Source organism: Melospiza melodia, chromosome 1 (genome assembly GCF_035770615.1).
Source record: "Melospiza melodia melodia isolate bMelMel2 chromosome 1, bMelMel2.pri, whole genome shotgun sequence".
Taxonomy (NCBI): domain Eukaryota; kingdom Metazoa; phylum Chordata; class Aves; order Passeriformes; family Passerellidae; genus Melospiza; species Melospiza melodia.
Genome location: NC_086194.1, coordinates 26,049,448 through 26,065,156, shown reverse-complemented (window position 1 = coordinate 26,065,156; position 15,709 = coordinate 26,049,448). Strand labels below are relative to the sequence as shown.

The 15,709-nt window shown below is 36.8% G+C and overlaps 1 protein-coding gene across 2 annotated transcripts in view; it reads right to left on the bottom strand.

Annotated features, from left to right (window-relative positions):
• Positions 1-1,891: 1,891 nt before the first annotated feature.
• The window catches only part of SDHAF3 (succinate dehydrogenase complex assembly factor 3), a 29,204-nt gene continuing 15,386 nt past the window's right edge, over positions 1,892-15,709 (bottom strand). For both annotated transcript variants that reach the window (XM_063151842.1, XM_063151850.1), the window contains one exon: positions 1,892-2,676. In XM_063151842.1, coding sequence (XP_063007912.1) covers positions 2,476-2,676 — 201 coding nt within the window. In that variant the 3' untranslated portion in view covers positions 1,892-2,475. The remainder of the gene's footprint in view (positions 2,677-15,709) is intronic.

Here is a 15,709-nt window from a genome sequence, read left to right as displayed (position 1 = left end):
TCACCTTCACGTCCAACTCCCTTTAGGTGTCATTACAGGCTTAAGATTTTCATGCTAAATAGCAATTTTTCATTATTAATTAATTTAGCCTCTAAAACCTAGATGCATACATGAGTAGACAGAGCTAAAACAAGTATTTTACCTAGTTTCATTGAACTAACAAGTTCCATTAAATGAGTTGATAAAAATAAGGTGCTTTAAACTGCAGTATTTGAAATAAATCTGAAGCAACTCAGTATTTGAAATAAATCTGAAGCAACTTGGATACTGACTGGAAAGCAGGCACAGGTCTACTACCAGTCAAGGACTAGAAACAAATTCTGTTGTCAACACCCAAAAATTACTTTTAGTATAGATTTAGTGATAGAATTACTGATTACTCTTCATCTGATGGAAGTGCAACAGAATAAATCTTAATGCCCTAAACTCCAGAGCTGGATTAGATTTTTACAGCCTTTAAAATGTAAAAAGAACAAGATTTTAGCAATGTGTGAATGGCAGTATCAGAGACAATTTTCAAGCTTCCTGTATGCACATGCCATTTGCTTCCCACTTTGACGCTGGGGCATCCTAGGTATGGAGCAGGCCAGGAGGGAGCTGCCACTCCTTCCAACGATGCCCCTGAAGCACCAGAATCAGGACCTGGGAACAGCCCTGCAGCCTGAATGTCATCTCTGCCCTTCCATCCTGCTTGCACTGGGTGCCTGAGGCTAAAGCGTGTTCCTACTGCACACACAGCAAAGGCAGTGGGTGCCAGAGAAGATGCAGCTGTCACCATCGTATTTTCTGAAAAATCTCTTTGCCCAGAATTCTTCTCCTGAGAAGCTGAGAAGCCTCAGAGAAAAATGAAAACAATAATCTGATGTGCTTCTCCTGTGTTTTGCTGCTTTGGAATGTGTTTGGACATTGTTTACCAACAGGTGATTGTTTCATTGGGTGCTGCTGTGAATTGTTTTGAGTTAATCACCAATCACGGTCAGGCTGTGTTGGGACTCTGGAAGGAGTCACGAGTTTTCATTAGTATCTTTTTAGCCTTCTGTAAGTATCATTTCTGTATTCTTTAGTATAGTTTAGTATAGTATTCCTGAATATAATATAGATCATAAAATAATCAATTAGCCTTCTAAGAACATGGAGTCAGATTCATCACTCCTTCCTTCATCGGGCGTCTCAGAAAACACAACAACGCAGCAAAGCAACCACATGTTCCTCACACACTATCCTGCAAGTGGACTTTTAATAGAAATGAGCAACCTGCAGCCTACAATCCCATCAAAGAATTGGGAAGAGAGGTACAGGAGCAAGAAAGAGGCAGCTCCCTAGATTGCTCCCCACTCTGTAAGGATCCTGGAGCGCAGCTTTGGCAAACAGCATGTTGTTACAAATTGAGACAGATGGAAATGTGCTTCCTTGTCAAAGCTGTTATTCCCCAAGAGCAAAGAAATTTTGTTGTCTTAAATGTGCTGTGAGTAACAGTCAGAGAAAAGTCCAGAAATAGAACAAAACTAGTAATATAAAACTAGTTTTGGAAGATGAAATTAAAGCTGTCTTTTGCACAGAAATGTGTGTGTTTTTCTTAAGAGACAAAACCCCCTTTTTCTTTAGTTCCAACGGTATGAGTTACAACAAGTGTTGCACACATTGTTTTACTGAAGACCTAACCTATCAGAAATAAATTGCTAATGTTGGTCATACAGTATTATCAACAGGATAATTTCTGTGATCGAGTCATTTACAAATTCTGGTCTGTACAAAATATTGCATAATATGGGATCCCAAGTTTTTAAAGAACCTTTGAATTCAAACTACAGCACAATCCATTCATGAAAGGTTTTTAAAAATTTTAGATACTAACAATAATCTGAATTTAGCTTCAAAAAAAACACAGGACTTTCTGTATAAGAGTGATTCAAGGTTAATTTAATAATGAGCTACATCATTTATTTTAAAGTCCATTTCACAATAAAGCTCAAGACAAAAATCAACTTCCAATTTCACCAGCAGTATGCTTTTCTAATACTGCTCATTTCTTTCCAAAACAAACCCACTTTAGTACCATTCCTTTGTCTACTGAATATTGACCAGAAAATAAATGCTAATAGCATCTTTTGCATTAAGGAAGAGGATGATAAGCAAACAGAAAGATGTTTTGCCCTGTTGGTGCCAAGATTACGAAACAACTCCAAAACTAACAACTCCATATTTTAAAAACGTCAATTTACTTTCCCCAAATTCTTTCAGTCTTCAACATCCATTAGGAAGGAAAAAACAAAAAGGAGAAAAAATAAAGCAATTAACAAAAAAGTGTGATTATTCCATTTTTCCATTTGTTTTTGCACAGAAAGCCAAACACATCCACTTCAGACAAGTTATAGCATCAGCAGCGTCCATTATCTCACAGAAACCACATTCAAGTACAACTGGAAAAAGCTTCAAAATGGTTGCAATATGCATCAAAATAATTCTTTTAATCTTTTAGGTTTTGTATTCTGAGTCTTTAGAAATTGTGATTTTTTTATGAGGTTTGGTAGCCTCGTCCATCAGTTCCTTCAGCTGCCCAATCTGCTCATCACGGAAGTCATTAAGTTTTTCTTCTGTGAGCTGAATTCCATATACAGCCTTTTCTCTCAAGTTTTGTTTGTCCTCAATTTGTTGCTGGATCAGTGCTGCATAGTTCTAATGAGAAAGAAATATAAAGGTCACAAAACTGAAAAAAGCAATATTCAGGTCAACTTTTTTTAATAGCATTATATGTTAATAACATACTCTTACACAATCTCCTACAACAGTCTATTAATTGACAACAGGTGACTAAAAAATTAACACTTTTTATAAGAAAGATAACTTATTCAAGCATTTCTAATATCTACAATAATTTTGTATAGCTAGTTTAAAATTCATATATTTACAGATTAATGCCCTATCATATACTACTATTGAAAACAAAACAAAATTTAATTCTAGATCTAATATACGTATTAAAATAATCTTTCCTATACAGCAGGATATCAACAGGATACACTTAGTAAACTGATACATCAAGGAAAGCATTAGTCCCAATTTTGCTAAAAGATACCTTGGCACTGCCAATTGGTTTAACTGAATTGTTAAACCAATTACCAGCAAAGTAACCCAAGCCACTACTTCAACTGTATGTCTAATAATTCCAGAGAAGTGGGCAAGAAGAAATAAAGATATTCATGAGCCTGTGATAAATTTCAAACTGACACCATTTACTAACATAAATACATTAGATTGTTAATGGACCGTGTCAAGCCTCACTGAAGTCAGCAGGATCTTACCAGCCCTGTTGCAAAGCTTAACTCATGGCCATTTAAAGAAAACAGACAACTAAAACAAACTGGGGCAAACAAAAGTAAATTATTATTTGTACAGACTCTGAATCAAACTGATTCTTCAAGGTTCTTCCCAACATCACCTCTCCTGCTTTTAAATGAAACAGGCATTCAGAAACAGTGACACCACGGTTAATTCCCATGGTAAACCTACACCTCAGTGGTATTACCTCATGGTAGAGCTGCTGTAGGGTTTAAAAGAAACTAAATAGGTTTTTTTCCCAATGATTGAACAATCACATTGTAATAAGATAAAAAATTGTAATGGGGTAATTCTTCAACTTTGCAATTTACAGAATTTCTTATCAAGGCAGATGGAGAAATGTGATCTCTCAAGCTACCCAGCAGACCAGTAGCACACTGACAGTTACACATCAGCCACTCCACCTCATTCTACTTTATTCTATCTTTGTATTTCTGCACAGAACAATCCAGTCTGTAATAACTCCGGACTAGGAAAAAAAAACAACCAAAAACACACCAACAAAAACTAACAAACCCACATGAAAAAATACCAGAACAACAACAAAAAAACCCGTACAAACAAACAAACCCCACGCCACTTTTATTATACCAAACAACATCATTCACAGCATATAATTCAGAGACAATACTGAAAGCAAGCAATGCAAAACTCTTCACATCGTATCAAGAGATCTGACTGAACACACAAACCCCTCCATGCAGTGTCCCACCACCACAGAGGGAGGAAAGTCCTCCCCACTGCCAATAACAACCACCTGGGAGCAGCCTGCAGCTATTACTGCAGGCATGACCTCTGGTACCTAGAAATAACTCAAGTCTATTTAAGAAACAGTTACAATTTTACAAACTGTTTTGTTTTCCAAATATATCAAATTAATTCCTGACAAATCATCTGCAATTTTTTTTGAATCTAATAAATTTTTTTAATCTAACAATTTTTAACCACAGCACCTCATCTCACAGTGCACCAGCATTTCCAAACCCAGATCCTGGAAGTGGTGGTCCCCAACAAAGCTGCAACACCCACTCCCACAGGTGCCCTGCACCCAGACCCAGGGTCATGACTGCACATCCCCTGTTCCTCACATCAGGTGTTCTGCTTCACAGCACTCCGGTGGGCTCCCATCTGGACATCACCACTGGCTCTTTTCCCCCTCTCATTTTCTAGCTGAACAAATGTTTTGTACATGCCAGAAAGCCTCAGTGGTTGCAGTTTCACATCAATCTGCAATGTGAACAGAAATTCAATACTGGACAGTGGAAACACGCTGGGCTCTGGTTGACTCCTGACAAAAAATTGAACTTTCTCACCTCATTTTACCAAATGTCAGTGATGCATCAAATAAAATATGCTTCAGCCTTTATAAAAGTGTTGAAAATAAGATGAACTATATGGCATATCTCATTTTTTCTGCCGGTGTTACCAGATGAGGGACAAAGCCTGGAATATTTAACTGTTTAATACATTACTGTTCCCTCAGAAATTAATACTATTATTATGTGATCAGTGATTTGTGGAGAGGTACCGCATGATTTGATGGTACATAATAATTTAAGATTCAGCTTCTATCTAGAAAATGTGCCATTTTCCTAACAGCAAATGAACTTAATGTGCTGAACTCCAAGGTTTTGTAACAGGTTTAAAAGCATAATGAAAAAATAAAAAGGGGAGAAGCTAACATTTGCTCTTTCAATAATATAACTTTCATCATAAAATACAATGATCACAGTACCTCTCAGGTAATAAGGAGCAGTATGGTCATGTAAGGTCTAGTTTTCATCAGAACTAAATAAATACAGAATTTAACTATTTTCCACCAGCAGATCTGAAACCAACGCTTGCTTAGGTTGCTCAAACAAGGAAAATTACTTCACTTCTGCCTTTCATTTGACATTATATTTAACTGCATCTTTCAAATATAACAAAACTCCTCTGTCGTCAATCATGAAACAAATCCTTAGCAGATTTTTCAAGGGCATCTTATTTCAATTATGGATCATACTGTGGTCACAAAAACAGAGACAGAAGACACAAAATGGAACACAAGTAATCCTGCACCCTCACAGAGCCAGGCTCAACACACACAAGGATGGCAGAGGGACACAAGAGCTCTCCTCCCTGGTGGCTTTTTAGGTTGGTTGGTTGTTTCTTTGGAAGGAGCTCTTACACACAAAGATGGCAGAGGGACACAGGAGCTCTCCTCCCTGGCCGTTTTTTAGGTTGGTTAGTTGTTTCTTTGGAAGGAGCTCTTACTACAATGATCCTCTGCCTGCACCAGCTGTAAACTTTCTGGGCTTTTACATGGCAAAAGCAAGCAAAACCCAAACCACTTGCTGAATAGCAAAAGCCTTTCCCCTTGTACATGACCGCCACCAGAAACAGAGGGTCAGAATCAAGTTCAAGCTACAACCACCTCTCCTACCATTTACCATCAGAAGATGGCTGATTTATTCCATATTAAATCCCAGCCTGCTGCCCATCCATATCACAGACACCCTCCTCACCTTCAAGGAGGCCCAAGGTAACAGCCCAAGGTGCAGCCTGGCCATGTCACAGCACTGCCATCAGCGTGTACAACCACAGGGACACCCCAAAACCCTCTGTATGGGCAGTGTGCAGGCAGATGCCTCCCTGGAAGGTTGGTGCACTCCTCACACACAGGTCACGGCTCTGCCTCAGATCACTGGCATCCACAGCATGCATGCTGAACCCAAGCATCAGGCTCTCTTAAATCCTCTATGAGTAAATGCTTGAACCTCTAAATTATTTAGACAAAAAAACAGAAGGTCAGTGTTTGCTATAATCAATAACCTTAGGGATTTTTTGTTTAAACTCACTAATTGAAGCAAATACAGAGTTCCCCTCTGCTCTCTGACTCACAGGCATTCACAGAATGCACAAATTCATTAAAGGGCAAGGGGATGGCTGACATTTGAGGTTTAAAATACCACACACTACAGAAAGAGCATCAGCCTTCTTGTTTTCCAAGTAGAGAAAGGATTAAATAGAAAAATAAAAGCAAAAATCACACAACCAAAAGCCCCACTTCTGTGACTGCCAGATATACAAACTCCTACCAGATCTAGTCCACAATGACACATATTTATCTTGCATGCTAATACAAAGTGCTGATAAACATTTATTATTTAATCATAAAATCAAATTATTAAGAGCCCATTTGTTCATTTTCACTGAAAAGAACAACAATCATAATTTTTATTTTCTCTGGCATCCTCCTAAATATGTTCAATGCTGCATTTTAAACAACTGCTCCAAAAATCTCAATAAGATATGTCTGTTCACAGTAACCACCTGTACAATTCACTTTCTAGTCAGATTTTCTCTTTTAAAAAGGTCTAAAATTTTTCTCCTTTAAGCACTTGAAGTATAAAGCTGAAGTATTCATCCATTCCAAAAGGCTATCTCCACTTGCAGCCAAATTAATGACAGCACTGATAACAAACATTACTGTGGCCAGATCAGAAAATGCTACTCTGAGATGTGTTCAACAAGGCACAGTCAGGCACTGGAAAAATGCTATCAATTTATTTAAATTTATTTTATTCAGGGTAACATAAAAAAAAAGAGCATGGCCTGAAAAGCCACTGTCATCACTCCCTGGAAGTTAATTTCAAATTGCAGCATTTCAAGTGTTTCTGCAGCTACTCAGAGCAAAATCAAACACATGCTGATAGGGTGGCAGCATGAAAAAACAGCTGTGAATGAACAGCACAGCAAGGAGCACCTTGTTCTTACTGTTGTGCAGAGATATGTTGAATTAATAATTTCATATTCATTCAGATAAAATTCTGCAAATTATTTACTATATTTTTTACTGCAAAGCTGTTTTGATGATAAACTGAGATCAGAAAAAGATACAGTATTACAGAAGGGGTTTTTAAATGGGCGCTACACCCCATGAAAATCCAGAATATCTTCTTCACACATTTTACTTGAAGCTCTAAATATAGTTAGAAATGCAGTAATAAACCCAGGAAAATTCTACCACATTTAAGTGCAGCTTAATATACCACTACAGTGAACATTTTCATGCACTCACAAACACATTAACCCATAACAATCTATATTCCACGAGACAAGACCATTAAAAATAGCCCTAAACATTTTTAAAATTGCATAAAATACAATTACTGCCAAGTTAATTAACTGATGTGAATGAAAACCTATGTAAAGTCCCACATCTTCTAACAGGAGCAATGTATTATCAATTTCAAAATTTAAATTATACATCACTTTTGGTTTTGTAAAGGTCATACCATTAACACGTGAAAAAAGAAAAAATCAATATACTAAAAAGAGTTCTGAGTAAACCTTCCCCCTGCTTTTGAAAATACCTATCAAATGGTATTTGAATGATACCAAGTGATGACATATGGCGGCGTTAGAAGAGTTTATTATGTGAATAATTAAAACAGTAATTGCTGGGAAAAGGGTAACAGAATGGAGAATTGAGACTTTCACTCTGAAGTACCTAGCACAGCAGAGGACCTCTAGGGAATAAACATGTCTAGCTCCTACTGCAAGTCTTGCCAGAAGGTGAAAAGGCAACTTTTTCTTGTGGCATTTGAATCACCTGAGCATCCACCATATGTGTAACAACACACCGAGCATATACAAGAAAGAAATAGCAACAAGATACTGTAATTCATGAGAAGCTCTAAAACAGTTGTGTAAAGTGCAGCTTGGATAAGCTATTTTGTATTTCAGTCCATATTAGATGGGAAGATTTGCAGAGATCATTTCAAGGCACATCATGCACATGCAATGGGACTGCCTACACCTAAATATCATGTGCCAAAGTGGAGCTAGGGATGTAGCTTGTCTTTGTGCTGGGCACTGGAGAGAGAAACTTCTCTCTTAAACACACTGTGATGAGTGGATACACTGTCCTCCAGAGATGTGGTTCTCATCACTGAGAAAGCCACTACATGTCTCTGTGTCTCTGGCTGTAGATGACTATCTGATCAACTTCCTTGCTTATGCTAAAAGGAAAATGTTCATTAGTCATTTTGTTTTGTGCTTTTTTAATTACAAAAGGCTACAAAAATACCATTTCTCCTTGAATGACTCTGCAATCCCTCCCCTGAAGTTTGTTTTATCTTTTCCTAATGCTGCCGATTGATATCAGACTTGCCAACATCCTGAAGTGAAACACATGAGAGAAAAAAACTGTACTTCCTCTTTATCTTTAGAACTAACTCGGAATTATGCATAATTTCATTTCTGGGGATGAAAGACCAAGTCTTACAATGCACAGAGGTAAAACAAATTTCTCAAGGACAACATCTCTGCATCATAAAGAACAGGAACAAGAAAACATCAAAGTTTACTAAAAGTTAATCTGAAAGGAAAAGCCATGAGAACTTTAACAACATCAGATTTTCCCAGGATATTCGAGAAGGATGCTAGTGTATGACTATCAGCCAATTTCAGGGAACTGATCACATTCACACAATGATGCACATACTGTAACTATACACAACTGTTACCATAAGGAGTTTGGTTGGTTTTTTTGGTTTTTTTTCAGCTGCTTGCTTGTTTGCAGTTTAGGAGCAAAGGATGAAAAAATGTTCAGCAAAAATGGAGAAAGGGAATATAATTATGTAATACTTAGTAATCAGCATGAAGAATTATTATTTGATCAGGAAGGTATAAAATGGACTGCTTTTTCTGAACACAGTTAACTAATATTGTTAAACTCAAAGAAATGACATTTATTTAGAGGAATATGAAAAAAAGCTCAAGGCTAAATCAGCTTTGTTTGTAGCTTAAATAAATGTGATGTTTTTTAATGTAAGATTTATGAGACCATAATCTGAGGTGAAAGTGGGAAGTTTATGGCCTGGCCATCAAGGTAAACATATATAAATGCTATTGCATCCAAAATGGAACACAGCTCTGATTATTTATTGTGGAAAAACAAGCTGAGATTATTTATTTCTTTCTGGGTGCAGAATACTTATGCCACTGTTGTACACTAGGGCCAAAATACAGGTCACTAAAAGCTTTTTGCATCATCTGGTAACAATCATAGTCTTTAAGTGTTCAAGATTCTCTCCACTTAGGTCAACAAGCTTCATCTCAGGCCTCACATAGAAAGCCTGACCTTATTCTAGGGAATAAGGAAGTTAAAAAAATTGGAACACACCTGAACATTTAAGCAAAAATAAAACAGTCAATTAAGTTCTGGAAAAAGAGATCATTCTGAAATGTGGGTGCAGCACAAGAAATGAAGCAGGAGGAAGAGAGGGGAGGTAGAACAAAAGAAGTGAGTTCTGATGGCTAAACAAGATCTTGCCATGGTTCCCTATCCTTGGACAGGTTGTATCATTCAAAGTGTGAGTTTCACTGAAAAAAACAGTTATTTTTTGAGAGGCTTAAAACAATATTCTTCTCTGATGTACTTATCTGAATTTAAAAGCCTTTTAAACTGGTATTGGAGACAAAAATACCTGGAAGAGAAATATATTAAAACCTCCATTAGAAAACTTATTAAACTTAACAATTTAAGGACAAAACATGGACAATTATTCTGTCTGGACCTTCATCTGTAAAAATGAGAATGAAAATACCCTGTTACTAATACCAAATTATGAGACTGCTGACAAATAAGGACAAATAAGCTACAGACTAGAAAAATTAAATTTCAAGAACATTATTTCATATTTGCATACAAATCCTAAGAAAAAACCAACAATTTGAAAGATGGTACTTTCTGGACTCAGTTTCTATTTTATGCCCTGTCGACATTTTATGCCCTGCACAGCCAGGCAGCTCTCTGGCTAATAAAAAAGCAAAGTTTTATCTGGCAAATATTACGCTGTAATCTCACAGAATACCCAAGGATTTATTGCATGCTGTTAATTTAAAACAAGGCAAGGGAAAATGCTCTAAGTCACAGTATCAGTTTGGTTTTAGGAATTTCATTTCTAATGCATCAGTTACACTGTAATATTTCTATTTAAACATTTAGCTGGGAAATCTTGGCAAAGTGTTTCATTGCAGATAATTCCCAGACAAATATCAACACTAAGGACAGGCATTTTACCTAAAAAAAACACTAAAGACTGTTTTATCAACATAAGCACACAACTATAATTAAAGCTCACAATGCAAACATCACTTACAGACTTCTGTATCAATTCTTTTAAATAGACAACAAGCATCTTAAATCTGCAGTTATTTCTTTCAGAAGTATTATTTAGAGAGTTTTAAGGAAGATAATCATTTCACATCTAGATATTCACAAAAGGAAAATAAAGCCTGTTTCCAAGACAACCACATTAGTTGCCAGACTGCTAGATGCTAAGAACATGCAAAAAACTAAATATCCTAGATGATAACATTTCAATGACTTCCATACATGTTCTTCTACTCAATTTATACCTAATGATGCATTTAAAGTGTACATATATATCCAAAAGAAATTTGGTATTCTTATTTTTCCATTGCACGCATTTCTACATGCTCATTAGAAACAAAACCTTGAACTAATACAGCAACAAAGAAAACCTCAAGTATAAACAAAAAATTAATCCACTAATAGGCATCTTGTATTGATTTCCATGACACCACAAATGGACCTGTAGAAGAAATATGTGCTTGAATTAAGTAAAAAGTCATAGGTAATATTTTAAAAACATACAAGATCATTAGTGTAGAAGTCAGATTCACCCCTTGGGACAAAAAGACAGAAACTTCCCCAGTGTTAAATGAACATATTCAATGTTACCTGTTCCAATACAATACATTTACAATTTAGCAAAGCAAATTTGGTGTCAGAAATCACTGAATCAGAGGCTGATTTCTTGGGCCAGTATTACCATGGACCCTCCAGTAACAGGGGACAGAGACAAACCCTACCTCAGCACTTGTGGAGGAATTTAAAGCAGAAAAACAAGGAGTCATGGAAGTTTATCTATCTGCTTCTTCAACAAGACACAAACATTCTGAGGTGTGCTCTTCCCAGAGCACTGCCTAGGAGACCTGCCATCAATAAAAGAAAGCCGACACACAGGCAAACTCATGATTTAAAAAATGAAAAAAATACTGCCAGTGGGAAACACAGGTGAATTCTAATAAGGATGTTACTTATCTAAGTATGACATTTAGTCTGGAACTTCTGAAAGTCTTACTCTGTAAAAATAAATCAATGTATTTAGCCACAATCACTTGGTTGCAATTCAGTCCTTCTTACTTTTAAACAGCAGCAATAGGACATCTCTATGAAAAGAAATGCAAATTGATGTAATTGACATCTTCCTTATAACAACAAACAACACACTGGTTTATATTTGTAAAATCACTCTATGGAAAAAAAGCTTGTTACTGCAATTAACATCTACTTCACAGTACTTAATAAAAGGCAAAAAAGGTTAACTTATTACTCTCTGTGCCAGACCCAGTGCAGATTTTTAAAGTTCTTGTTGCTGCAGCAAAATATCTTAAATGGCATCCAAGTTTTAGACCAGAAAAATGCTTTGTATACACATACACCTACCTCTGTCAAATGAAATTAATAACATACATTGTTTAAAAAGTCTTCCATATCCTCCAAGCAATAGAATAAATCATGGCATTTCCTTCATCTTTAGTTTTATTGCTCTCAAAATGACAACATGAAGTTCCTTAACATATGTAGCCAGAGAGTCCTCTGGTGTAACTGCAGATAAAGATGTTCAGAGAAACTAAAAGTTCCCATTCTAAACCTGGGCTTATTTTTTCAGCAGTTTCTTAATGTAAAAAAATTCTAAAGCCTACAAATTTATGTATCTTACCAAGGGTTTTTAACTTGCAGATTTTTATAGAATTTCTGAATTACTTCAGAACTGGCCACAGAAGTTAACTGAAGAAAACAAATGTGTTGTCAGTACAGTCAAGAGCTGCTAAAAGGGAGCATGAATCTTTATTGACTACATGAGAACTCTCCAATCTGAGGCAGCAAAAGCCTTCTGTAATCATCTGCAAGTCATTATCTGTTTATCCAACAGCTCTGGCATTTAAGAGGATTTTTAAAGTGTCTATCACAATACAGCAAGTGTTTGCCACACCATCAAAGACTGGAGAGATTAAGGAGAAAATGAAAAAGGAAAATTCAGTCATCTGCTAAACAAGTTTCAAAATTCAATAAAGTACTGTAGAGACAGTTAATCTGAAAGTACTTCTGAAAAAAAATCCATCAAATATTCTGTACTGTTCTTGGGGAGATCAAATACATATGAAACTCAAGCCTCGACATGTTCTCCAGTAATCTCTATACAACAAATACTTCAAAAGCAACTCACCTATATCTTGTTCTGTTTTTTTTTTCTTTTTTCCTGCTATTGCCAGAGGTTTTCCAGCTATTAAAGGGGGTTTGCTTTCAATTAGCAAATGACAGCAAAAACAGGAAACATAAAAGAATGGAAATCAAGTATGTCAAATAGCTTAGAGCTGTATGTACTTCCATTTTAAGTGAACATTCAGTTAACAAAGCTCTAAGATTTCCCAACAAAAATCCAGACTGCCTATATATTTCTAAAAATTCTCACCCAGCTAGGACCTCTCCTTTTTCTCTATGCAAAACCAGGCTGATCCCAAGCAAACAGGTGATTGTTGAACTGGCATAGAAGCTAATCTACCTCAATACTTTAAAAAGCATGTGAAAATACCAGAGCCATGAAAATATCAGGGCAACCTTTCAGAAAGAGGGATGCACCACATAAAGACTGGTCAGGCAAGCTCAGTTCTGTGCTCTGGCACTCTTGCAGGTGCTTCTACAGCCACAGTCTTCACTGAGAGGTAAAGAAAACATTAACATTTGGAGCAGAAGCAGAAACCTGTAGCAAAGAGCACAAATGGGAAGGGTCACATACTAGTTGTATTTGTATGTCCAAAACTCCCATGATAAACTATCTCTGCTCTAAGTGGTACCATTAAATTATTTTGGTATGGTGCACCCACATCTGCTCAGCTGCCCTCTGCACACTAATACAATGACACTCCCATCACTACCATCAATGTCAAACCACTGCACTGTTTGCTTACACTGCATTAAGAACACCAAGTTCTTCTCCTACTCTATATGATCAGGAAGGGTTTTAAATTGACTATATAATAAGATTAGAAAAATCTCTGCCTGCCATCCAGTGATGATGCAATAAGTATGGCTCCTACCAGTCAGAGAATACCAAAGCTATTCAAGAGGTTTCATTTGTGTTTCAGGACTTTTCAACACTAAGGAATTATCTCAGGTTATATTTGCATGGCTTTAAAATTACTCTGGACTCATTTAAAACAATGCAATGCTATCTGAGTAATAAAAACTTGAATTATTTTTCAGTTCTTTATATGTCTTAATGGATTTTACATGCTAGCCAATACAAATATGGAAAAGAAAGTCTTGTGGACATCTGCCCACAAGCAGAGCAGAACCTCACAGATCACATTGAATGGCAATTTATGGGGTCTTTGTGAGCAGGGGTTTATTTCAGTCTTAAAGGGTTGGATGAGTATTATTAGCATGATTTGCTGTCCTGCAGAATGTTTCATGTACCTTTGAAAAAAAAGTAATTTGTGAAGGCACCAGTTGAGAGGGGAGCCTAGACCAGTCCCACTACATCAGTTCAGTGATGCAGGGGAAAGCCCTTCCCCTCACCTACATCCTGAGATGCAGCAGGGGAGCACAGCACACCTTTGCTGCAGGTGACAGCTGTGAGCATGGCCATGCACAGAAGGCACGGGGCTGCAAGGGCTCCTCTGCCATCCCAGCACATGCATCATTGGTATCACAGAACAAGCACTTCTTTTAAAAGCCACCTGTGGGCTGCTTGGGAAATGTCCCTATGGGCCAGACACTGAAAGCTCCCCAGGGAGCTCTGAGCCACAGGCACGAGCACTACAGCAAAGCCAGCCCGGAGTGCAGCTGCTGCTGTAGCAAAGGACTGGCCTTGCCTGGTGACCGCTGCCCTAGAAACTGGAACAAAATGTAACATCTCTGTGTCAAAGCATAATGCTTTAACATCAATTTTTAATGCCTCAATAGGGGAAAACACTGAAACAAGATTGTACAGTGTTGGGGAAAAGTGATGGGATCATTTGTATTCTACTATATTTATGAGAAAAATAAAGCAGGTTTCCTCATCTTCACTGAACTCTTTGCTATATCCACTACAGCAGCGAATTTACAAATAACAACTTTGCAAAACACCTTCCTTTACAGAACCTCTCAGTAATGCTTTATTTCGTCAGGTAGGTAGAGAATTTCCCTGGGAAATTTCTGCTACAGCTGCTGTTAAAATTATCGTACCTATTTGAAATGTTTTTCAGAATCTGTCTTCCCTCAAAAATGCTCTTACAAGCTACCTAATGACAAATTAAAACAAAAAAGTTCCATTAGTCAGGAGAAAGGAAACCTTTGGCAGGTAACTTGGTAAGTACTCAGTGACAGGGGCATCACTGTACCAAAAGCTTAATCAACAAAAGGGATATGCTAAATAGTACAAGGGACCATGAGAATTTCATCTCACGTAACAGAACTGAACATCTGAAGGTTAAGAAAAAAAGGACAAAGCCAAATAAATTCAAAATGAATTTCAATTTCACAATTAAATCCACTGCACACTGCTGCATGCTTTCTGCAAGACTACTAAATAAATTCAAGTGAAACTGTTAGATATCAATCAAATGCCATGAAAGATTGGAAATAAATCTTTTAGATACCATGGCATTAATATTAAAAAAAATACTCATGCACTTCATTTATTCTTATACTTGCTACTGTGCATTAAAAGTGTATATTAGTGCAAATAAGTACACAAACAATCCATCAAAAATAATACAATAAAAATTAATAATGATGTAGACAGCAGTCACAGGTTTCCAGGCTCTTGCTAATTACCATGAAAGTTGTTCCATCCAGTCACATTCCACACTGTATGGCACATTAATCCTCAATTCAATGACATATACAATTTATATGGCTGACTTGTGTCTCTGTATAAAAACAGATAAACTAAACTAAAGCATACTAAACATACCGTGGAAGCATAAACACACATCTAACTATATCACATCTATGCAGTTACATTTCTATATAAACTTAACTCATTATTAGGCAAAACCCAATATAGTATGATTAAAAAATTTTCAGGTTTCCAATCCATACTACTCTTGGATTGAAACCAAGCAATTAAAAGTGCCACAAAGGATACCAACGTGTGTCAGCGACCATATTTCTTCAGAGTGCTGAGTCAGCACTTGTACTTCAGCACCATTCACCTGCGAATGCATCTTAGGTTACAACTGACTTTTGGAATTGTAGTTACTCTTGCTTGAACATAAGAAATTTTGGGAACCTTCTCAGCTA